The 26350-nt window shown below is 46.7% G+C and overlaps 1 protein-coding gene across 6 annotated transcripts in view; it reads right to left on the bottom strand.

Annotated features, from left to right (window-relative positions):
- mak (male germ cell-associated kinase) overlaps positions 1-26350 on the bottom strand; it is a 417670-nt gene that overhangs the window by 317687 nt on the left and 73633 nt on the right. For 5 of the 6 annotated variants that reach the window (XM_068058371.1, XM_068058408.1, XM_068058377.1 and 2 more), the window contains exon 3: positions 13858-14166. In XM_068058371.1, coding sequence (XP_067914472.1) covers positions 13858-13958 — 101 coding nt within the window. In that variant the 5' untranslated portion in view covers positions 13959-14166. Of the gene's footprint in view, positions 1-13857; positions 14167-21952; positions 22051-26350 lie in introns of those variants that run through there. The other variant, XM_068058387.1, reaches the window with a different exon arrangement.

The following is a 26350-nucleotide window of genomic DNA, read 5'->3' as shown; positions in this document are numbered from 1 at the left end:
GGATGGTGCCGTGGGAAGGGGACGAGGTGGTGGGGGTAATGGAAGAGTGGACGAGGGTGCCACGGAGGGAACGATCCCTTCAGAATGCTGACAGGTGAAGGGAGGGGAAGATGCCTTTGGTAGTGGCATCATGCTGGAGGTGGCGGAAATGGCGGAGGATGATCCTTTGGATATGGAAGCTGATGGGGTGGAAAGTGAGGACAAGGGGAACCCTGTCGCGGTTCTGGGAGGGAGGGGAAGGGGTGAGGGTAGAGGTAGGGGAAATGGGCCGGACATGGTTGAGGGCCCTGTCAACCACAGTGGGGAGGAATCCTCGGTTGAGGGAAAAGGAAGACATATCAGAATCACTGTCATGGAAGGTAGCATCATCAGAGCAGATGCGTCGGAGACGGAGAACATGGGAGAATGGAATGGAGTCCTTACAGGAGGCAGGGTGTGAAGAAGTGTAGTCGAGGTAGCTGTGGGAGTCAGTGGGCTTATAATGGATATTAGTAGACAGTCTATCTAAAGAGATGGAGACAGAGAAGTCGAGGAAGGGAAGTGTCGGAGATGGACCATGCAAAGGTGAGAGAAAGGTGGAAATTAGAAGCAAAGTTGATAAAGTTATCCAGTTCAGGGCGGGAGCAGGAAACAGCACTGTACAGTCATCAATGTGCAGGAAAAAATAGTTTGGGGAGGGGGCGTGAGTAGGACTGGAAAAAGGAATGTTTGACATATCCCACAAAATGACAGGCATAACTAGAAACATAGAAAATAGGAGCAGGAGTAGGCCATTTGGCCCTTCGAGCCTGCTCCGCCATTCATTATGACCATGGCTGATCATCCAACTCAGTAACCTGTACCCGCTTTCTCCCCATACCCTTTGATCCCTTTGGACCCAAGAGCTATATCTAACTCCGTTTTGAAAACATTCAATGTTTTGGCCTCAACTGCTTTCTGTGGTAGCGAATTCCACAGGCTCACCACTCTCTGGGTGAAGAAATTTCTCCTTATTTTAGTCCTAGGACCCATGCAGGTACCCATAGAAACACCTTTTACTTGAAGGAAGTGAGTGGAGTTGAAGGAGAAGTTGTTCAATGTGAGAACAAGTTCAGCCAGGCGGAGGAGGGTTGCAGTGGATGGGGACTGGTTGGGCCTCTGTTCAAGGAAGAAGCGGAGAGTCCTCAAACCGTCCTGGTGTGGGATGGAGGTTTAGAGACCCCTTCTGGTCAGTTATTCTCTGTGACCTTGTCCTATCTACACCTTCTCCTTTGTTATCTCTTGCCCCACCCCTGCTTTACTTGCTTAAAACCTTTCACATTTCTAATATCTGCAAGTTCTAAAGAAGGGTCACTGACCTGAAACATGAACTCTGCTTCCCTCTCTATCGATGCTGCAAGACCTGCTGAGTATTTCCAGCATTCCTTGTTATCCCCATAAATCTCCTCTGTACCCTAAGTGCAATTACATCCTTTCTGTAAAGCGGTGACCAGAACTGCACACAGTACTCAAGTTGTGGCCTAACCAATGATTTATACAGTTCCAGCATAACCTCCCTGCTCTTATATTCGATACCTCAGCTAAAAAAGGAAAGGATTCCATATGCCTTCTTAACCCCTTATCGACCTGTCCTGCTACCTTCAGAGATCCGTGGACATTCACTCCAAAATCCCTCACTACCTCTACATCTCTCAGCATTCTCCCATCAATCTTGTATTCCTTTGCCTTGTTTGACCTCCCCAAATGCATCACCTCACACTTCTCCAAGTTGAATTCCATTTGCCACTTTTCTGCCCACCTGATCAGTCCATCGATATCTGCAGCCCACATCTATCCACCTCGCTATCAACCACACGTCCAATCTTTGTGTCATCTGTAAACTTCTTGATCATGCCCCCTACATTTACGTCCAAATCATTAAGAAAGAACACAAAAAGCAGGGGACCCAGTGCTGAGCCCTTGGGAAGGCCCCTGGAAACAGCCTTCCAGTCAAAAAACACCTGTCAACAATTACCCTTTATTTCCTGCCACTGAACCAATTTTGATCCACCTTGCTACCTTTCCCTGGATCCCATGGGATTTTTGTTTTTTAACCAGTCTGCCATGTGGGACCCTGTCAAAATCCTTGCTAAAATCCATGTAGAGCATGCACTACCCTCAGCAATCTTCCTTGTTACTTCTCCAAAAACTTCAATCAAGAACATAGAACATAGAACAGTACAGGCCCTTCGGCCCACAATCTTGTGCCGAACCTTTAACCTACTCTAAGATCAAACTAACTACCTACCCTTCATTCTACTATCATCCATGTACCTATCCAAGAGTCGCTTAAATGCCCCTAACATATCTGCTTCTACTACCACCGTTGGCAGCGCATTCCACGCACCCACCACTCTCTGTGTAAAGAACCTACCTCTGAGATCTCCCCGAAACCTTCTTCCAATCACCTTAAAATTATGCCCCCTGGTTATAGCCCTTTCCACACTGGGAAAAAGCCTCTGACTATCCACTCTATCTATGCCTCTCATCATCTTGTACCCTTCTATCAAGTCACCTCTCATCCTTCTTCGCTCCAATAAGAAAAGCCCTAGCTCCCTCAATCTTTCTTCGTAGGACATGCCCTCCAGTCCAGGCAGCATCCTGGTAAATCTCCTCTGCACCCTCTCTAAAGCTTCCACATCCTTCCTATAATGAGGCGACCAGAACTGAACACAATATTCCAAGTGTGGTTGAACCGGGGCCTTATAGAGCTACAGCATAACCTTGCGGCTCTTAAACTCAATCCCCCTGTTAATGAAAGCCAACACACCATATGCCTTCTTAACAACCCTATCAACATGGGTGGCAACTTTGAGCGATCTATGGACATGGACCCCAAGATCCCTCTGTTCCTCCACACTACCAAGAATCCTGTCTTTAAGCCTGTATTCCGCATTCAGACAAGATCTTCCCTTAACAAATCTGTGCCCTTCTTAGTGACTGTTTATACTGTCTCTCAGAATTGCTTCCAATAATTTGCCCACTACTGAGGTTAAACTGACTGGCCTATATTAATCGGTCTATCCCTTGCTCCCTTTTTAAATAGAGGTACAATGTTAGCAGTCCTCCAATCCTCTGGCACCATACCTGTATCCAGTGAGGACTGGAAAATGATGGTCAGACCTTCCGCAATTGCCTCCCTGGCTTCTTTTAACAGCCTGGAGTACATTTCATTTGGCCCTGGTGATTTATCAACTTTCAAGGATGCTAGTCCCATTAATACTTCCTCTCTCCCCATGTTCATCACATCCAATACTACACACCCATCTTCCTTAACTACAATATCTGCATAGTCTCCTTCTTTTATGAAGTCAGACGCAAAAGTTTTCATTAAGAACACTACCAACATCATCCGCCCTTACACATCGGTTACCTTTTTGGTCTTTTATGGTCTTTTTCCTTAGTTATCCTATTATTTATTGATAAAACATCTTTGGGTTCACCTTGATTTTTCTTGCCAATATGCTTTCATGCCCTCTCTTTGCTTTCCGAATTTCCTTCTATGATTTCACCCCTCCACTTTCTATACCCCTCTCGGCTTTCTGTAGCATTGAGTTCTCGGTGTCGGACATAAGGTTTCCTTTTCTGCCTTATCATACCCTGTAAGCTCCTCGACATCCATGGGGCTCTAGATTTGGCCGTCCCACCCCTTTTCTTTGTGGGAACATGTTTACTCTGAACCTTTTGAGTTTGTGGGACCAGCACATATGGGCTGCATTTTGTGAGCCCACTGCTGGTCCGGGAAATGGGCACCATTCCCAAATGAGATGTGGATGGCTGGCCCACTGTGATCACATGGCAGGCAGCCCATTACATACTGGAGGCCATGGCCCCCTCCAATCAAGGGGTGGGAGCAGGAAGCGAGACGATCATCATGTTGTCAGATGGCCCTGAAGCAGGTGCTGGTGTCATATTTAAAACTACTGCCTTCCACAGCGTTGCATGCTGGCCCAGGACCCCTTCATTTCCCACTGGTGCCCCAGGACTTCTTCAGGTGCAATTTGCTGCCCCTGGACCCCTGCATCAGACTGATCGGCAAGGAGGCTGAAATGGAGCTTGCATCGATCACGGTTTTGCGATGCCTCCCTGGAGATTCTCCTCCAGGCTGCAAGGGAGATCCTCATCCCCAAGCAATGCTAAGAAAGGGTCCACCTGCCTGACCAAGCAAGCCTGGATGGAGATCGCAAAGGAGGTTAGCAACCCTGGGGTCAACCCCCACCCCTGGACATGGGTCCAGTGCAAGAAGAGAGTCAACGACCTTATTTTTTCCACCAAGGTGAATGTTCCATACTTCTCTCCTTTGGCGGGTTTGCATGAGGCTATGCAGTAGGAAGCTAGACATGAGGGGACGCACCAAAAAAACACAGGCAAAGGTTATTAAGCATCACCGCCTCCCGACAGTACACGGCTGCATCTTGGCACAGGCCACCCTCTTTCACAGCTTACCCCCATTAACCCCCAAGAGCTGGCGGGAGGATGGGCTACATAGGAAAGTCTATTAAGGGACAAGGGGCTGCCACTAGCAGAGCCATCGTACTAGTGTCTCAGCGAAGTATGACTATCTCTTTCTTTCCACTTGCAAGACAAGGGAGCCCATAACATGAGGGAGACATCAAAGACTGACAGAGGTATTCCTGCCTTTAGGCCTCTTTCCATGGCGCAGGAGGAGGCAATCGAACTGGTGGGGACCCAGGGCGGCTGCTCCATAGAGGATGATGAGACTGGAGTCTCTGCACAAGAGAGAGTGAATTGACGTCCAACAACATACATTTGAACTCTGGAGACCCACATCACGCATGGTTGGCTTGACTAGCACTCCTCATCTTAACCCACACGTTTGTATTCTCTCATACAGGTCGGCGACTGCAGGAGACTCCATTGGAAGGGAAACAAAATTCCACCTCTGGGGAGGATCAGCATCAGAGGACTGTCCCACAATCTCCTGCAACTTCCACCAGCGCAGATAATTTTACCTCTGTAGGTTTGTGTTCGTCTGTTGAAAAAGGTCACAAGCTGGTGAGAGCAGTGCATACCCAACCGAGCAGCTGGCTGAGGCTGAGACAGTCAATGCCTCTGACAGTCAGAGGACTGTGGGTGACCAGGCCCATGCTGAGCCCCAGAATGATGACGATCTGGTGGACAGGCCATGCTTAGCCTGGAGTGGACGATGCAGGAGTCCATCCATGCCATAACGGCTGCCATGTCCCAAGAATGCAAGCACATGGCTTCCTCCATCAAGAGGTTGGCGACCCTCTTGGAGAGTCAGATTCCACAAATTCATACAGACCTGCGCACCATCACTTTGGCCAGGAGCTGACCGTAGGAGTGGCTAGGCGAGAGAAGGACCAGGAGCCTGAAGACCCCTCCTGCTCTTCGTCCTTCTCCAGTGAGCCTTGAAATGGAGAAAGGGAGGCTGCCCTCCACATTTGGGTGCTCCCTTCAGGGCACTCAGAGTTTGGACACCGGCTCCTCAACCCCTCTGCCAGTGAGCCCAGCTCCAGCAGCCACAACATCTGTGCAGGAAACCCTCATGTAGTCGGGGTCCTCCAGGCCTCAGGCTCCCAAAGGACGCCTGCTGAAGTCATCTCAGGGCAAGGGGCAGCCTGATCAGCAGTCTGCCTCCAGCCCAGCTGCCAATGCAGGGATCACACCGCATAGGAGCACTCAGAAACGCATTAAAAAAAACACCTAGCCACTCCTGGGGACTCACGGTGTAAAATATATGCAAGTTATTGATTGATTAGTTAATTAATTCTTTTGTTACCATCATTAACTATCATTGTCTGAAAGCCTTTTACCATTATGTCTTAATTGTGAGCTCCTGATTTCTTCCTTAATGTGATGCCAATGTGCCCATAGCCCTCGTTAACATGTTCTCCCATGCACTAGCGTGCATTGGAGCAGTTTGAAAGTCGGGGAACACAAACAGAAAGAAGGCGACAGACTACATGTGCTAAGGTGAGTCTTTATTGTAGTCTCTGTGAGTGGATATCAGGGAGGCTGGAAGCAGGTGATTATGAGGTTGTCTCTTGCCACCCTGGCACGTCACTCAATCTGCCTGGCCTCCGGTGCAAGGTCTTCACCCTCCAGTGCTGCTTGCTCCTCTCCTCCTCCGAGTCCTCCTCGTAGGCGGAGGGGTGTTGCTCAGGCATCTCATCTTAATGTAAAGCTTCCCCACACTGCAGGGCAAGATTGTGCAGAGCACAGCAGACCTCCACAATACGTGAGACTCTCACTGGGGCATACAGCAGGACTCCACCAGATCGATCAATGCACCGGAATCTCATCTTTAGTCTCCCAATTGCCTCCTCAATGGTCGCTCAGGTGGATCCGTGGCAATTGTTGTACCTCTCCTCCACTGCAGCGCCAGGGTTCCTCACAGGCATGATAAGCCAAGTCTTCAATGGGTAGCCCTTGTCCCTGAGAATCCATCCCTGAAGGCGAGCGGGGCACCTGAAAAGCTGGAGCACCTGGAACTGACGAAGTAGGCGTCATAGCTGCCTCCCGGGAAATGGGCACACAACTTCAGGAACCGCTTTCGGTGGTCGCAGACCAGTTGAACATTGATTGAATGGACGCCCTTCCTGTTGATGAAGACAGCGGGCTGGCCACATACGTACAATCTATCACAACTTGCACCCGAGGAAATCTAGTGATTGCCCAGAAGCTAATGGCCCTCTTGGCCTCACTGTCAGAGGTGGTCCGGTAGTGCACATAGCTGCTGGCCCTCTTGATCAGGGTATTGGTCAACTCCTGGATGCTGCTGCCTGGAAGACCACAAACATAGCCTTGGTGGATCTCTGGAAAGTGCCAAATGCATAGAAGTTGAGTGTCACTGTGATTGTCAGAGCCACTGGCATAGGGTGACCTCCAAATCCCATAGGTCACAACTAGTCCTGCAGCAGGGCGTGTAAGTCTGTGATGGCCTCCCTGGAGAGTTACAGTCTTCACTGACAATGCGCTCCGACATTTGGAGGTAGCTGATTTGAGTCCAGTACACCCTCTGGTGAAGGTGGACCCTCTTGGACTGGCCAGCTGCTGCTGCTCTCGTCGTAGAGCTTCACGGACAGCCTCAGCAGCCTGTTGGCCCTCCCACCATCGGAGGCACCATATCGGGGGGTCCAAAAAGACAAGGGGTATGAGATTCATGTCAGGTGACCTGTGGGCCGACAGAGTGCTGGTGATGCAGTAACGACCCTGCCTTGATAACTGATCTTTTGACAATTCTTTCAGCAGAATCCCTGATGGCACTCAAAGACCGACCTTGCAGATAGCCAACCCTCTCTTTCAGCTGAATGAGCGAACATGTCACACAGCAGTTTGGTAACCTATTTTAGGAACCCAAATTAACACAAAATCCTTGCAGAGACCCCAATCCCCCTTGCAGAGCACACTACACCCTGAGCCCCCCTGCAGAGGACACAGCAACACAGTCCGACAGTGGACTGCTAAACCTCCCTCTTCACCTATGCAACAATGCCTAGGTCTGCCTCTCCGTTGAGGCACTGAAGCTTTTCGCCTCGGTGCCAAATTTTAACGGTTGTAAACCCAAAGGCACATGAGTGCCACCCGCCATCAACTAACTCAGGAGCCAATCATTAAATCACAAATAATGAGACGTAAATGCAATATAAACAATCTCTCAGCAATTTAAAATAGCTTCCTATTGCAGAGGGGCGGTATTGCCACCTTGGTGCTTTCCCATCGCCAACAAAATTTGGAACTGACATTCCAACGCGATTCTGTCTCCCCACACCACCATACCCGTATGAGATAGCTGCATTAAATTCTGCCCAATGAGTTAAAACATTTTTTCTGATGAGCATGAGATTTTAAGCTATGTACTGTGTTAGGAGGTTTAAGACAAATGTTCTTCACAATTATATAATTATATGATTATCGGAAGAGTTTGGGAGAGCAAAATAACCATGGCAACAAAATAACTGAAGCGATCAGAAGTGCTATGTGTATTTTTGCTGGGTGCATGTTTGTTATCCGGTTGTTACTTTTATGTAATTTTGTTTCACTATGATTTATTGTGTTATGAATGGAATATAGTGATCAAAGGTAAAAATGGCATATAACTGTAAGTGAATCATTCTACAGTAGCATCCATACGGGAATTGTGAATATGGTATCTCAATAAAGATATTGCATTATGAAAGCTGCATGTGTGTGCGGGTAATCTGTTGTTTAAGGTAACAACACAAATTCGGATGAGAAAGCACTCCTCTGATGGGTACATACCGGGAATTCAGGAGCGGAAAATCAAGCAAGTTGTGAATTGGGCGATTGGCCGATTAGGCACACTACTGTGTGCCGGACTGAACATTGAGTTCAATAATTTCAGACCATGACGCCCCCACCCCACCTTTTTAATTTGAGTTTTTTTTTTCTTTTTTATTTGTTTATTTTATTTTAGTTTGTTTCATCATTCATTTTTTTACCATGTGCCTACCCACTTTTTTTCATGTTTGTGCTTTGGGCCAGGGCTGTTCATTTTTCTGTCAATTAACACGTTCTCGGCATGAACACTATGTCTTTCAGCACACCATTAATATATCGTTTGCCTTTGCTCCCTGATCTTCTGGTCAGTTATTCTCTGTGACCCTCTGTCTTATCAACACCTTGCCTTTTGTTATCTCTTGCCCCTCCCCCGCTTTATTTGCTTAAAACTCATTACATTTCTAATATTTGCCAGTTCTGATGAAGGGTCACTGACCGGAAATGTTAACTCTGCTGCTCTCTCCACGGATGCTGCCAATCCTGTTCAGTATTTCCAACATTTCATGTTTTTACTTGTAAATTGGGCATGTTGACCTTTTTTTTAAAAATTCATTCATGGGATGTGGGCATCGCTGGCCAGGCCAGCATTTATTGCCCATCCCTAATTGCCCTTGACAAGGTGGTGGTGAGCTGCCTTTTTGAACCGCTGCAGTCCATTTGGGGTAGGTACACCCACAGTGATGTTAGGAAAGGAGTTCCAGGATTTTGACCCAGCGACAGTGAAGGAACACCGATATAGTTCCAAGTCAGGATAGTGTGTGACTTGGAGGAGAACTTGCAGATGGTGGTGTTCCCATGCATTTGCTGCCCTTGTCCTTCTAGTTGGTAGAGGTTGTGGGTTTGGAAGGTGCTGTCTAAGGAGCCTTGGTGCATTGCTGCAGTGCATCTTGTAGATGGTACACACTGCTGTCACGTGCACGGTGGTGGAGGAAGTGAATGTATGTAGATGGGGTGCCAATCAAGCGGGCTGCTTTGTCCTGGATGGTGTCAAGCTTCTTGAGTGTTGTTGGAGCTGCACCCATCCAGGCAAGTGGAAAGTATTCCATCACACTCCTGACTTGTGCCTTGTAGATGGTGGACAGGCTTTGGGGAGTCAGGAGATGAGTTACTCGCCGCAGGATTCCTAGCCTCTGACCTGTTCTTGTAGCCACGGTATGTATATGGCTACTCCAGTTCAGTTTCTGGTCAATGGTAGCCCCTAGGATGTTGATAGTGGGGGAATTCAGCGATGGTAATGCCATTGAATGTCAAGGGGAGATGGTTAGATTCTCTCTTTTTGGAGATGGTCATTGCCTGGCACTTGTGTGGCGCGAATGTTACTTGCCACTTATCAGCCCAAGCCTGGATATTGTCCAAGTCTTGCTGCATTCCTACACGGACTGCTTCAGTATCTGAGGAGTCACAAATGGTTCTGAACTTTGCCCCCAAATTTGTGGTTAAAGCTCCAGTCACACATGACTGGAGAAGACTGGAGGACAGCGAATGTGGTACCATTATTTAAGAAGGATAGCAGGGATAAACCAGGTAATTACAGGCCGGTGTGTCTCACATCAGTGGTAGGGAAACTACTGGAAAAAATTCTGAACGACATGATTAATCACCATTTGGAAAGGCAGGGATTACTCAAGGATAGTCGGCATGGCTTTGTCCGGGAAGATCCTAGCTGACAAACTTGATTGAATTTTTCGAGGAGGTGACCAGATGTGTAGATGAGGGTAAAACAGTTGATGTAGTCTACATGGACTTCAGTAAGGCTTTTGATAAGATCCCACATGGGAGATAGGCTAAGAAGGTAAGAGCCCATGGGATCCAGGGCAATTTGGCAAATTGGATCCAAAATTGGCTTAGTGGCAGGAGGCAGAGGGTGATGGTCAAGGGTTGTTTTTGCCATCGGTAGCCTGTGACCAGTGCTGTACCACAGGGATCAGTGCTGGGACCTTTGCTGTTTGTAGTGTACATTAATCATTTAGACGTGAATACAGGAGGTATGATCAGTAAGTTTGCAGATGACACGAAAATTGGTGGTGTCGTAAATAGTGAGGAAGAAAGCCTTAGATTACAGGACGATATAGATGGGCTGGTAAGATAGGCAGAGCAGTGGCAAATGGAATTTAATCCTGAGAAGTGTGAGTTGATGCATTTTGGGAGGACTAACAAGGCAAGGGTTTATACAATGGCTAGTAGGACCCTACAGAGGTTCAGAGGGACCTTGGTGTACTTGTTCATAGATTACTGAAGGCAACAGCACAGGTAGATAAGGTGGTTCGGAAGGCATATGGGATACTTGCATTTATTAGCCAAGACATAGAATATAAGAGCAGAGAGGTTATGATGGAGCTGTATAAAACACTAGTTAGGCGACAGTTGGAGTACTGTGTACAGTTTTGGTCGCCACACTACAGGAAGGATGTGACTGCACTGGAGAAGGTACAGAGGAGATTCACCAGGATGTTGCCTAGGCTGGAGCATTTCAGCTATGAACAGTATAGGCTAGGATTGTTTTCCTTAGAGCAGAGAAGGCTGAGGGGGACCTGATTGAGGTGTACAAAATTATGAGGGCCATAGATAGGGCAGATAGGAAGAAACTTTTTCCCTTGGCAGAGGTGTCAATAACCAGGGAGCATAGATTTAAGGTAAGGGGCAGGAGGTTTAGAGGGGATTTGAGGAAACATTTTTTCACTCAGAGGGTGGTTGGAATCTAGAACAAACTGTCTGAAGGGGTGGTAGAGGCAGGAACCCTCCACAATATTTAAAAGTATCTAGATGAGCACTTGAAATGCTGCAGCATACAAGGCTACGGGCCAAGTGCTGGAAAATGGGATTAAAATAGATAGTTGCTTGATGGCCGGAATGGACATGATGGGCTAAAGGGCCTGTTTCTGTGCTGTATAACTCTATGACTATGACAAAGATCTGTGCTATAAGTGGAAATTTGTAAAATCTACTCCTTTCCCACACTGGGAGCCATGGAGGCTGTGCGGGCCAGGGAGGGATACAATGGGTGGCAAGAAAGCAAGGGGCTGGGGGAGTGATCGGATACAAGAGAACCAAGGAACTAGTGCGAATGAAGAATTAAAAGAAATTAGTTTTAGTAAAAAAGTAGTGCTGGAGAAATTAATGGGACTGAAAGTTGATCAATCCCCTGGACCTGATGATCTACTTCCCATAGTGTTTAAAGAGGTGGCTGTAGAGATAGTTGTTGCATTGGAACCAGGGGACACAGTCTCAGAATAAGAGGTCGACCATTTAGGACTGAGATGAGGAGGAATTTCTTCACTCAAGAGGGTGGTGAATCTTTGGAATTCCCTACCCCAGAGAGCTGTGGAGGCTCAGTCATTCAGTATATTCAAGATAGAGATCGATAGTTTTTTAGTTTTTTTAGTTTTAGAGATGCAGCACTGAAACAGGCCCTTCGGCACACCAAGTCTGTGCCGACCATCAACCACCCATTTATACTATTCCTACGCTAATTCCATATTCTTATCACATCCCCACCTGTCCCTATATTTCCCTACCACCTACCTATACTAGGGGCAATTGCTAATGGCCAATTTACCTATCATCCTGCAAGTCTTTGGCATGTGGGAGGAAACCGGAGCACCCGGAGGAAACCCACGCAGACACAGGGAGAACTTGCAAACTCCACACAGGCAGTACCCAGAATTGAACCCGGGTCACTGGAGCTGTGAGGCTGCGGTGCTAACCACTGCGCCACTGTGCCGCTAGATATTAAAGAAAGCAAGGGATATGGGGAGAGTGTGGGAAAATGGCACTGAAGTAGATCAGCCATGATCTGGTTGAATGGTGGAGCAGGCTCGAGGAGCCGAATGGCCGACTACTGCTCCTATTTCCTATGATTTTCGGAGGCATCAGAGTCAGGGGGCTGAACTGTGGCGAGCTACAAAAAGCGCGCGGCGGCTCATTAACATGGGGGGATGGACCGCCCACCCTCGATGACGTAGAGGGGCCAGATGCTCTTTCCCCGGCAAGCGCCGGTGCCATTTCTAAAGGGCTTCAAGCTTTCAGGGCCATTTAAATGTTTAAGCGACAGGTTCATTAAAAAATTAAAATAAAATTTTATTCACACTTCCAATCCCCTCTCCCACCACCCCCCAATGAATAATCAGTTTATGATTTGTCCTCTTCCCCCCCCGCCCCCGATCACGAACTTCCCCCCCGGACTGTCTTTACTTTAACCTTCAAACCACCATCCCCTCAACCAATCACGTTTGTTTTTGCCGCTCCCCCCACCCCACCACCACCTGCCGTGAAACATTCACTCCGCCCCCCTCCCTACCAGTGACATGGCTCGGATCTCTGAATGGAGATCTGAAGGCGCAGGAGTTCCGGCCACCGGCCAGGATATCGGCGCGGGACATCTGTCGGGACACGTTAAGTGCTTAGGCATTGATTTACATTTGTTTAAATATTTAAATGAAGGCTCCGCTGTCAAGCGGCGGGGGGCCGCCATGAGGCCTCACCACTGCCGGTAAAATGGGGCAGGGTCTTCCCGGCACCGAGGCCCATTGTGGACCTCTCCCGGAAGTATTTTCCAGGCCGCCCGCCATGCCCCCGATGTTAGGGGCTGGTAAAATTCAGCCCAGAGTGTGAGCAGTGGCAATCGGGAAGGTGATTATAATAAATACTTAACTTCCTTTGTGTAGGCAATTACACACACAGAATTACGTCAAACAGAAATGGGCCATTCGACCCAATTGGCCTATGCCAACATTTATGCTCTACATGATCCTCCTCCCATCCTCTTTATCTAATGCTATCAGAATATCCTTCTAGTTCTGTCACTCATGTGTTTATCTAGTTTCCCTTTAAACGCATCTATGCTATTCACCACAATTACTCTTTGTGGTAGTGAGTCCTGCATACTTATCAGTCATTAGGTAAAGAATTTTCTCCCAAATTCCCTATTGGTGATTATCGTTTATTTATGGCCCCTAGTTTTGGTCTCCCCTACAAGTGGAAACATTTTCTCAACATCTACCTTATCAAACACCTTCTTAATTTTAAAAACCTCTTTCAGATCACACTTTCTCTTTTCTGACAAAAGAGCCCCAGCTTATTCATGGTTGGTCTTCCAAAAGGCAGCCTGCAGTGCCAATGTTGCAGCAGAGACCTGCAAATCAATGTTTCAGCAGGGACCTGAACCAGCAATTTAGGACCCTCGAATGCATATGCAAAAGGGATTTACACCTGCTGATGCCTCTTGTTTGTCGTTACCCAATATGGTACGCATCAAACTTCTGGTTGGAAGCGAGCATGTGGTTCCTGCATGAAAAATGGGCACTACATGTTCCAATTTAGTCCCACTCCATTTCTAATTATTTTTAAAATTTTTCCTTTAAATTCAATAAAAATAAATCACAAATCAGTAGTTATCCTCCATGAAAAACGTTGCATTGTTATCTTAGCTAACACATTAGAGAGCTATATGCGTCATTCTTACAATATTGCTCTACTGCTACTTGGTAACCCTCTATTTGGCAAAAATATTGCATTCCACAACTGAGCCTATAATTAAAAATTAAATGTACATACCTTTTGATGGCCACCAATTCTCCAGATTCATTGCTCTTTCCCATAAGCACACTGCCATATGTGCCATCTCCCAACTGTTTCAGAGTTGTGTACCGATTCATATTTTAAAAAAAATCTACACAGTGCAACACTTCCAGCTCATGTGTTTCCTCTGTTTCAAAAAAAGTATTACTCCAAGACTGATTTAAACAGTCATCAGACTGTTTGTAATGAAAAGCATCGTCTTCCTTGGATGTATGGTTGATTCACATTTTCTTAATAGTCATAATACATTGGAAGACTATCACTTGTAACTGATCCTCTGCCATTCTGTTATGAAAACAAAATAAAGTGAGCTACATTAGATTTCATTTTATACAAATATTACATTGAGTAAGTTTTAATTTCTAAAGGAATTACATTCAATCATGTATACACCGGCCTGGACTTTCTGCACACCCTCTGCTGATTTTTCGATTGCTCTGGGTGGATGGGAATGAAAAGTGTTTGAGTGTATGGTCTGCCTCATTTCCACCTTCTTGCAACTCCACCCTCACTTTTCCTATGGATCGGCCAGCTGGAGGAAGGTATGCCCACCATTATATGAGATGCAAATCAGGGAACAATCCCATGAAATGTATTTTGAGTAATGTGTGATCTTTAAATGCTGGATGATAGCGACCCAGGCATCTAATATCCCCCGATGGCCGCAGATTCAGGATTCAGCGTTTTCCCAATAGTAATGTGGTCCTGAAATTTTTTCAGCACCAGAACCTGTACAAGGACTTAAGAGTAGCTGGCCTTGCATAAATAAATAAATGCAAAACTTTTTTACTTTCAGGGACACAACCCCATGGTGGGCAGCATTCCTCATCACCTTCCAGAAATATGCATCAATCAACTGATATGGGGGGGGGGGCTTGTGTAATTGCCACATGTATTCTACATTGTCAATTCACATCTGCCTCAGCAATGTTATCTTCAATCACAGGCAAACCTGTCAGCAAACTGTGGTTCTGGGACCATCATGGATGGGGTGAAAAAGGGCCATGACACTTTAAGATGATAACAGCATTTGGAAAACAAATCCATGCATTTATTTGAGCTTATTATAATTACACAAGACTCTGAACAAAATTTCTGATTAGAATTCTAGACCAAAGGTGGTCACTCATTTGTTACTGTGTTTCTGAAATTAGCCCAATGTTTATCATTTGTAAGTGCACTGAACTTTTCAAAAACATTACAAAACTAGAACAGGTGTAAACAAGGAACTTACTGTACAAACAGAAATATTATTTAACTGGTAATTTGGGAATTGGTTACTGGAAAGGAGTAAGGTCTCCAAGTTTTAAAACAAGGAATCAGCATCAACCAGAGTAATATTTGTGGTATCAGTCAATACAATTATTAACCAAAGAAGTAAACATGAAAATTTGTTAGAAAACTAGAAGTCAACACTGGTGAATATGCAAATATTAAAATTTACATTTTGAAAATTTTGCAAAAGGAATGCAAGCTACCAAGGACACAAATTTGCCACAAAAGAAACAATTTAGACAGTGTTAAAACAACTTTTTCCTACATCTCGACTATCCTTGATCATAGAGTTCAGGTTTGATACGAGAATGATCCATACATGCCAATTCACAGCTCTATCACTATCGTAGAAACATTAGGAGCAAAATTTTCAGCAATACTGAAGTACACATTGCAGGCATGGGCTCTCCCAGCGGTGGGTAGCCAATTAAGGTACTTAAAAGGGCAATTTAGCCCTATTTTTTGACAGTTGAAATTTTGCAAGCAGCGCACAGGCCGCCCTGTTGTGTCCACGCCCCGGCAGGTGAGAGGGAGCAGCTTCACAGTAGGAGCCTCGTAACTTCTAAGGCTGTTGAAGAGCTCGTCAGCAGCAAATGGCAAGTCTGCTGTCTGCCCATATCGTAGCCTTGCCACAGAGTTCTGAAATAGTGCAGATAAACGTCTCTGATGGCCATATGCATATAAATTTTCAGTCACTCCGCGAACGGTGGTTCCACCATCAGTTTGGCCTTGATCAACGCCTCCAGTAGGAGTTGCCAGCCTCCATTGGAGTGAGTGGTGATGTCCTGCATTCCCACCTCCGGAACCAGACCGCCGTCCCTATTTGGATGAGGAACGCAGAGGCGGCCTGCAAATTGGCCATCTCCCCCGCCGGCAGACCGCTAACCCAAGTGGGGTCAGATCACTGAAATAGCCTTGACGCCCGAAAATGGACAAAAGATTCTGCCTATTATTTTCCATTGTTATGAATGCTCTCCAAACATTATATTTTTGAAGGTGAATATTGTAGAATTATATAGGCCAATCGGCCCTTTGTGCTTGTACCAGCTCATTGAAGAAGCTATCCTATTCATGCCACTCCACTGCCTTACTCCACACCTTTCAAAATATTCCTTTTTAACCATAAAAATTAATTGGCTTCAAGGGTCCGAAACAAAACGGATGGATTTTGGGTAGTTTTAACTCTATCCACAATGGATGCAAAGCCATATCAAAACTTCCAAAGTCAGTCAGAGAGATCATAAATATGGAGAGAAAGTACTGGAAATACTCAGCAGGTCTAGCAGCATCTGTGGCGAGGTAAGCAGAGTTAACGTTTCAGGTCTGTGACCTGCTGAGTATTTTCAGCACATTCTGCTTTGATTTCAGATTTCCAACATCCGCAGTATTTTGCTTTTATTTTAGATCATAAATATGGCTGGGGTGGAATGCCACACTGACTGTATAGGAAGAGTGTCCAAGATTTTTGCCCTGGTGACCTGCCCATTATGGAGTTTCAGTTTAAAACCATATTCCGGTGGATTATCTCAAGTTGCTAATAGCAACAGATCATAATATACTGATTTAAGATGCAGGTACCATAGAGGCAACAGCATCAAAAACAGCACTTTCCATGTTCAAAATAAATTCAAATGGGACAAATGTTATTTAAAAAGGAGGAAAGGGATAGACTGAATGATTACAGGCCAGTCAGCCTAACCTCAGTGGTGGACAAAGTCATAGAGTTGTACAGCACAGAAACAGGCCCTTCGGCCCACCGCGTCCATGCCGACCATAATGCCTATCGATACTAATCCCACCTGCCTGCATTAATTCCATATCCCTCTATGCCTTGCTCATTCAAATGCCTGTCCAGATGCCTCATAAATGTTGCCACTGTTCGTGCCTCCTCAGGCAGCTCATTCCAGATACCCACTATTCTTTGTGTGAAAAATTTACCCCTTTGATCCCCTTTAAACCTCCTCCCTCTCACCTTAAATCTATGCCCTCTAGTTTTAGTCACCCCTACCATGGGAAACAGACTCTGGCTATCTACCCTAGCTATGCCTCTCATGATTTTATATACCTCTATCATGTCCCCTCTCAGCCTCCTTCGCTCCAGGGAAAACAGACCCAGCCTATCCAATCTCTCTATATAACTCAAGCCCTTCAAACCAAACAACATCCTTGTGAATCTTTTCTGCACCCTCTCTAGCTTAAACACATCTTTCCTGCAGTGCGGCGACCAGAACTGCACACAATACTCCAAATGCGGCCTAGCCAACGTTATGTACAACTGTAACATGACGTCCCAACTCTTGCACTCAATGCCTCGGCCGATGAAGGCAAGCATGCCACACGCCTTCTTCACCACCCTGTCTACCTGTGTTGCTACTTTCAGGGAACTATGTACTTGCACCCCAAGATCTCTCTGCTCAAGAACACTCCCCAGGGCCCTGCCATTCACTGTATATGTCCTGCCCTGGTTTAACTTTCCAAAATGCAACACTTCACACTTGTCTGCGTTAAATTCCATTTGCCAATCCCTTGCCCACTTTCCCAGTTGATCTATATCCTGTTGTAACCTTAGACAACCTTCTTCACTGTCCACTATACCACCAATTTTGGTGTCATCTGCAAACTTACTAATCATGGCCCCTACATTCACATCCAAGTCATTAATATATATGACAAATAACAGAGGGCCCAGCACCAATCCCTGCGACACACCACTGGTCACCGGCCTCCAATCTGAAAAACAACCCTCCACTACCACCCTCTGCCTCCTATCACCAAGCCAGTTTTGTATCCAATTTGCTAGCTCACCCTGGATCCCATGTGTTCGAAGTATTGGATAAAATTCTGAGGGACATTATTAACAGTCATTTAGGCAGGAATGTTTTAATCAAGGACAGTCAGCATGGATGTTTTAAGGGAAGGTCGTGTCTGATGAACTTGATTGAATTTTTTGAGGAGGCAAACAAGGAGGATTGATGAGGGTAGTGCAGTTGATGTAGTCTAAATGGATTTTAGAAAGGCTTTTGACAAGGTCCCACATGGCAGACCGGTGAGAAAAATAAAAACTTATGGGATCCAGGGGAATGTAGCAAGCTGGATACAAAATTGGCTCAGTAGCAGGAAACAATGGTTGACGGGTGTTTTGACAGCTGGAAGGCTGTTACCGGTGGGGCCCCGCAGGGCTCTACTGGGTCCACTGCTTTTTGTGGTATATACTTGGACGTAAATGTAGGGAGAATGAAGTTTGCAGACAACACAAAAACTGTCCGTGCAGTTGATAGTGAGGGGGGAAGCTGCAGACTGCAGGAAGATATCAATGGACTGGTCAGGTGGGCAGAAAAGAGGCAAATGGAATTTAACCCAGAGAAGTCTGAGCTGACGCATTTGGGCAGGTCAAATAAGGCAAAGGAATACACAATAAATGGGAGGATACTGAGAGGTATCGAGGAAGTGAGAGACCTTGGAGTGTATGCCCACAGATCCCTTAAGGTAGGAGGACAATTAGAATTTTTTTTCCTCATTCATGGGATGTGGGCATCGCTGGCTCGGCCAGCATTTATTGCCCATCCCTAATTGCCTTTGAGAAGGTGGTGGTGAGCTGCGTTCTTGAACTGCAGCAGTCCTTGTGGGGTAGGTAGGGAGTTCCAGGATTTTGAACCGGCAACAGTGAAGGGACACCGATATAGTTCCAAGTCAGGACGGTGCGTGACTTGGAGGGGAACTTGCAGGTGGTGGCCTTCCCATCCATTTGCTGCCCTTGTTCTTCTGGTTGGTAGAGGTCGCAGGTTTGGAAGGTGCTGTCTAAGGAGGCTTGGAGCGTTACTGCAGTGCCTCTTGTAGATGGTACACACTGCTGCCACTGTGTGTCGGTGGTGGAGGGAGTGAATGTTTGTAGATGGGGTGCCAATCAAGCGGGCTGCTTTGTCCTGGATGGTGTCGAGCTTCTTGAGTGTTGTTGGAGCTGCACCCATCCAGGCAAGTGGAGAGTATTCCATCACACTCCTGACTTATGCCTTATAGATGGTGGACAGGCTTTGGAGAGTCAGGAGGTGGGTTCCTTGCCGCAGGATTCCTAGCCTCTGACCTGCTCATGTAGCCATGATATTTATGTGTCCACTCCAGTTCAGTTTCTGGTCAATGGTCGCCCCTAGGATGTTGATAGTGGGGGATTCAGCGATGGTAATGTCAAGGGAGATGGTTAGATTCTCTCTTGTTGGAGATGGTATCATAGAATTGCAATAGCACAGATGAAGGCTACTCGACCCATCGTGTCTGTGCTGTCTCTACTAAGGAGCAGTTCATGTACTGCCACTGTTCCGCCCTCTCCCCACATACCTGCACATTCCTCCTTTTCAGATATTTAGAAAATGTATAAAAACTTACCGCACAGAATGAGGCCACTCTGCCCATCATTGTCTGCGCCGGCCACAAAACGAGCCACCCATCCTAATCCCATTTTCCAGCACTTGGTTGGTATCCATGGAGGTTAGGGACTTCAGGTGCACATCCAGACACCTTTTAAATGCATTGAGGATTTCTGCTTCTACTACCCTGACAGGCAGTGACTTCCAGACTCCCATCACCCTCTGGGTGAAAAAGTTTTTCCTCATCTCCCCAGTAATTGGGATCTCCTCTGGTGCAGAGTTGACCTGTACAAGAGGGATGGGCTGCATCTGAACTGGAAGGGGACCAATATCCTTGCGGGGAAGTTTGCAAGTACTACTCAGGAGGTTTTAAACTAGTCTTGCATTGGGGTGGGACCCAAAGAGTAGTCTCTTTGATGAGATAGTTGAGGCAAATGTAGAGGTTAAAGCAAGCAAGTTCAGTAGGCAGGCCGGGCAGGGGCAGGACAGGGAGCGTGGAAGGTCTGGTAGGTTAAACTGCATTTACTTTAATGCAAAAAGCTTTACAGGTAAGGCAGATGAACTCAGAGCATGGATTGGTACATGGGTTTGTGATATTATAGCTATTATGGAAACGTGGTTGAGAAATGGCAGGACTGGCTCAATGTTCCGGGGTACCGATGCTTCTGGCGTGACAGAGATGGAGGTAAGAGAGGAGGGGGAGTTGCACTATTGATTAGGGAGGACATCACGGCAGTACTTAGACAGGATATCCCGGGGGGAATGTCCAGCGAGTCCATATGGGTAGAAGTTAGAAATAAGAAAGGGGTGATCACTTTGATGGGATTATGCTATAGGCCCCCCAATAGTCAGAGGGAATTGGAGGAGCATATATGTAGGGAAATTACAAATAGGTGTGAGAATTATAGGGTTGTAATAGTAGGTGATTTTAACTTTCCTAATATTGACTGAGACTGCCTTAGTGCTAAGGGATCAGATGGGGAAGAATTTGTTAAATGTGTCCAGGATAGTCTGAAGCAGTATGTGGATGGCCCTACTAGAGAAGGGACTACACGCGACCTTCTCTTAGGAAATGAGGATGGGAAGGTGGTTGATGTGTCAGTGGGTGGGCACTTTGGGACCATAACTCTATTAGCTTCAAGATAGTTATGGAAAAGGATAGGACTGGTCCTCAGGTAGAAGTCCTAAATTGGGGGAAGGCTAATTTCGATGGCATCAGAGAGGAACTCTCAAAAGTTGAATGGGAGAGACTGTTTACAAGTAAAGGGACGTCTGGCAAGTGGGAGGCTTTTAAAGGTGAGATAGGAAGAGTTTAGGGCCGGCATATTTAAGAAGGGCAGCAGGGATAAGCCAGGGAATTACAGGCCAGTGAGCCTTACATCAGTGGTTGGAAAGTTATTGGAAGGGATTCTGAGAGACAGGATTTATATGCATTTGGAAAGGCATGGTCTGATTAGGGATAGTCAGCATGGCTTTGTGCGTGGGAAATCATGTCTCACGAATTTGATTAAGTTTTTTGAGGAGGTGACCAAGAGGATTGACGAGGGCAGGGCGATGGACGTTATCTACATGGACTTTAGCTAGGCCTTTGACAAGGTCCCACCTGGTAGGCTGGTCCAGAAGGTTCGAACACATGGGATCCAGAGTGAGCTAGCCAATTGGATACAAAATTGGCTTGGTGATAGGAGGCAGAGGGTGGTAGTGGAGGGTTGTTTTTGAGATTGGAGGCCAGGCATGGTTTAACATCTCTGACATCTCTAAAACTAGAGGGCATAGATTTAAGTGAGAGGGAGGAGGTTTAAAGGGGATTAAAGGGGTAAATTTTTCATACAAATAATGGGTATCTGGAATGAGCTGCCAGAGGAGGTGGTGGAGGCAAGAACAGTAGCAACATTTAAGAGGCATCTGGACAGGTATTTGAATGAGCAAGGCATAGAGGGATATGGAATTAATGCAGGCAGGTGGGATTAGTATGGATAGGCATTATGGTGAGCATGGACGCGGTGGGCCGAAGGGCCTGTTTCTATGCTGTACAACTCTATGACTAATCCTCCTAGCAATCACTTTAAGACAATGCCCTATAGTCACGGACCTTACTGTTACGTGAAATAGGTCCTTGCCATCCACTCTATCTAGGCCCCTCACAGCCTTGTACACCTCAATCAAATCTCCCCCCAACCTCCTCTGTTCTGAGGCAAACAGCCCCAGCCTATCCAATCTTTCCTCATAGCTGCAAATTTTCCAGTCCTGGCAACATCCTCATAAATTGCCTCTGTACCCTCTCAATCCTTTCTGTAATGACGTGACGAAAACTGCGCGCAGTATTCAAGTTGTGGCCTAACTAGTGTTTTATATAGCTCCAGCATAACCACCCTGCTCTTATATTCTATGCCTCAGCTAAAAAAGGAAAGTACTCCATATGCCTTCTTAATTACCTTATCGATCTGTCCCATACTTTCAAGGATGTATGGACGTTCACTTCCTCTACACCTTTCAGTCGTCTTCTTTGTCTTCTTTGGCCTCCTTGTCTCGAGAGACAATGGTAAACGCCTGGAGGTGGTCAGTGGTTTGTGAAGCAGCGCCTGGAGTGGCTATGAAGGCCAATTGTAGAGTGACAGACTCTTCCACAGGCGCTGCAGATAAAATTGGTTGCCGGGGCTGTTTCACAGTTGGCTCTCGCCTTGCGCTTCTGTCTTTTATCCTGCCAACTGCTAAGTCTTTTCGACTCGCCACTCTTTAGCCCGCCTTTATGGCTGTCTGCCAGCTCTGGCGATGACTGGCAACTGACTCCCACGACTTGTGATCAATGTCACAGGACTTCATGTCGCGTTTGCAGACGTCTTTAAAGTGGAGACATGGACGACCGATGGGTCTGATACCACTGACGAGCTTGCTGTACAGTGTGTCCCTGGGGATCCTGCCATCTTCCATGCGGCTCACATGGCCAAGCCATCTCAAGCGTTGCTGGCTCAGTAGGGTGTATATGCTGGGGATGTTGGCCGCCGGGAGGACTTCTGTGTTGGAGATACGGTCCTGCCACCTGATGCCAAGGCAGCGAAGATGGAATGAATTGAGATGTCGCTCCTGGCTGACATACGTTGTCCAGGCCTCACTGCCATAGAGCAAGCTACTGAGGACACAGGCTTGATACACTCGGACATTTGTGTTCCGTGTCAGTGCGCCATTTTCCCACACTCTCCTGGCCAGTCTGGACATAGCAGTGGAAGCCTTTCCCATGCACTTGTTCATTTCTGCATCGAGAGACAGGTTACTGGTGATAGTTGAGCCTAGGTAGGTGAACTCTTGAACCACTTCCAGAGCGTGGTCGTCGATATTGATGGATGGAGTATTTCTGACATCCTGTCCCATGATGTTTGTTATCTTGAGGCCGATGGTTAGGCCAAATTCGTTGCAGGCAGCCGCAATCCTGTCGATGAGTCTCTGCAGACACTCTTCAGTGTGGGATGTTAATGCAGCATCATCAGCAAAGAGGAGTTCCCTGATGAGGACTTTCGACACTTTGGTCTTCGCTCTAAGACGGGCAAGGTTGAACAACCGCCCATCTGATCTTGTGTGGAGGAAGATTCCTTCTTCTGAAGACTTGAACGCATGTGAGAGCAACAGAGAGAAGATCCCAAACAGTGTAGGTGCGAGAATACAGCCCTGTTTCACGCCACTCAGGATAGGAAAGGGGTCTGATGTGGCGCCGCTATGTTGAATTGTACCTTTCATATTGTCATGGAATGAGGTGATGATACTTAGTAGCTTTGGTGGACATCCGATCTTTTCTAGTAGTCTGAAGAGACCACGTCTGCTGACGAGGTCAAAGGCTATGGTGAGATCAATGAAAGCAACGTAGAGGGGCATCTGCTGTTCTCAGCATTCTTCTGTAGCTGGCGAAGGGAGAACAGCATGTCAATGGTGGATCTCTCTGCTCGAAAGCCACACTGTGCCTCAGGGTAGACACGCTTAGCCAGCTTCTGGAGCCTGTTCAAAGCGACTCGAGCAAAGACTTTCCCCACTATGCTGAGCAGGGAGATTCCATGGTAGTTGTTGCAGTCACTGCGGTCACCCTTGTTTTATAGAGGGTGATGATATTGGCATCGCGCATGTCCTGTGGTACTGCTCCCTCATCCCAGCACAGGCAAAGCAGTTTGTAGAGTGCTGAACGTATAGCAGGCTTGGCACTCTTGATTATTTCAGGGGTAATGCCGTCCTTCCCAGGGGCTTTTCCACTGGCTAGAGAATCAATGGCATCACTGAGTTCCAATTTTGTTGGCTGTTTGTCCAGCTCATCCATGACAGGCAGAGACTGGGCTGCATTAAGGGCGGTCTCAGTGACAACATTTTTCCTGGAGTACAGTTCCAGGTAGTGCTCCACCCAGCGGTTCATTTGCTTGTGTTGGTCAGTGATTGCGTCCCCTGATTTAGACTTGAGGGGGGAGACCTTCCCGATGCTTGGCTCAAAAGCTCTCTTAATGCCATGATACATTCCTTTGATGTTTCCGGTATCAGAGGCCAGCTGAATACGACTGCATAAGTGTTGCCAGTAGTCATTTGCGCAGCGCCTGGCTGTTCTTTGTGCAGCGCTTCTGGCTGCTTTAAGTGCTACAGATGTTAACTCGTTGGGGGCTTTCTTGTAGTTCAACAGTGCAATGCGCTTAGCGGCTATGACAGGTTCCAGCTCTTCAAAGTGAGATTGAAACCAATCTGTGTTCTGCTTCACACGTCTGCCATTGGTGGTCATTACTGAGTCATAGGTGGCGCCTCTGACGTGGGCCCACTTAGTCTCTGCATCCCCTGTAGGAGCGTTTTGAAGGGCTTTTTCAAGTGAATTTAGAAACTTATGTAACAGCTGTGGAAAAGAAATTCGGCTTGTGTTGATGCGCGGGCAGCCCTTCTGCTTGGAGTGATGCAGCTTCTTTGGTTTGAGTCTACCCTTGCTGCACACCAGGGAGTGGTCCTCACAGTATCCTCCCATTTATTGTGTATTTCTTTGCCTTGTTTGACCTCCCCAAATGCATCACCTCTGTTACGACCAGGTGTGAAAAGTGTCTTTTACTGTCTTCATCTGGTCTTCTTGGAACAAGATTTAATTTTTCAACACACTGTGTTTTGAGTTCCCCCTTTGTGAATCCTTGTTCACCGCTTTCCAATTATAAGGCAAAGAAATGAGCACAAACAGATTTCCTTAGGTTTAAAGAAGAAAAGTGAAATTTATTAAAACTTAAAACTATAATTCGGCTATCGCCTACGGATACACGTCACACCCCACCCTAGCTTGCATACGCAATATGCAGATGCAAATGGAGACAGAAAAGAGCAGAAGAAAAGTAAAGAGGTTTGAGGCAATCTCTGAAGACGGGTTTTTACTGTGCTTCGAGCTCGCTGCAGTCCTTGATTGTAGGCAGTCTTTCTTTTTGTTGGGGCCCAGTAAACTTTATTAAACCTTGTTCACTGGAGGAGACTTTTCTCTCTTTTTTATTTTTTTATTTATTTAGAGATACAGCACTGAAGCGGGCCCTTCGGCCCACTGAGTCTATGCTGACCAACAACCGCCCATTTATACTAATCCTACATTAATCCCATATTCCCGACCACATCCCCATCATTCTCCTACCACCTACCTACACTAGGGGCAATTTACAATAGCCAATTTACCTATCAACCTGCAAGTCTTTGGCTGTGGGAGGAAACCGGAGCACCCGGCAGAAACCCACATGATCACAGGGAGAACTTGCAAACTCCGCACAGGCAGTACCCAGAACTGAACCCGGGTCGCTGGAGGTGTGAGGCTGCGGTGCTAACCACTGCGCCACTGTGCTACCCTCATGTGTCTTCAATGGGTCTTTACTTACGTGAGAAAGAGTTGAGAGCAGACAGGAGAGAGATGTTCTCAGTCCAGGAGAAAAGAGCTTTCTGAGTTTCAAAAACTCTGTGGCAAGTTCAAATTCAAACAGCCAATTAGGCATGTGACTAAACTGGTCTGACCAGGTCTTTTGTGTACTGGGGAAGCAAGGTCTGGGTCCTTTGTACCAACACTGTCTGCGAGCATGCAAAAAAGGTCTTTCCGGCGAGGGACCTGGCAATTCCTTGTGATAGGCCAACCTTTCTTCCCAGCGCCAATTTTAAGTTTTAATGTTCATGTGGGGAAATAATGTGTGCCTTAGTCTTGGCAGGTGGGGGCCTGCATGACACCTCCATACCCAGGGGATTGAAATGCAATTTGAAAAACAATGGCGCATTTTAATTACAAGGTTTGAGAGAAATAGAGTCATAGTTATACAGCACAGTAACAGGCCCTTCGGCCCATCGCGTCTGTGCCAGCAATCAAGCACCTAACTATTCTAATCCCATTTTCCAGCACTTGGCCCGTAACATAGAACATAGAACAGTACAGCACAGTACAGGCCCTTCGGCCCACGATGTTGTGCCGAACCTTTAACCTACTCTAAGATCAAACTAACTACCTACCCTTCATTCTACTATCATCCATGTACCTATCCAAGAGTCGCTTAAATGCCCCTAACGTATCTGCTTCTACTACCACCGCTGGCAGCACAATTCACGCACCCACCACTCTCTGTGTAAAGAACCTACCTCTGACATCTCCCCGAAACCTTCCTCCAATCACCTTAAAATTATGCCCCCTGGTGATAGCCCTTTCCACCCTGGGAAAAAGTCTCTGACTATCCACTCTATCTATGCCTCTCATCATCTCGAACCCCTCTATCAAGTCACCTCTCATCCTTCTTCGCTCCAATGAGAAAAGCCCTAGCTCCCTCAATCTTTCTTCGTAGGACATGCCCTCCAGTCCAGGCAGCATCCTGGTA

This window comes from Heterodontus francisci, chromosome 2, assembly GCF_036365525.1.
Source record: "Heterodontus francisci isolate sHetFra1 chromosome 2, sHetFra1.hap1, whole genome shotgun sequence".
Lineage (NCBI taxonomy): Eukaryota > Metazoa > Chordata > Chondrichthyes > Heterodontiformes > Heterodontidae > Heterodontus > Heterodontus francisci.
This window is presented reverse-complemented; position numbering and strand designations above follow the sequence as displayed.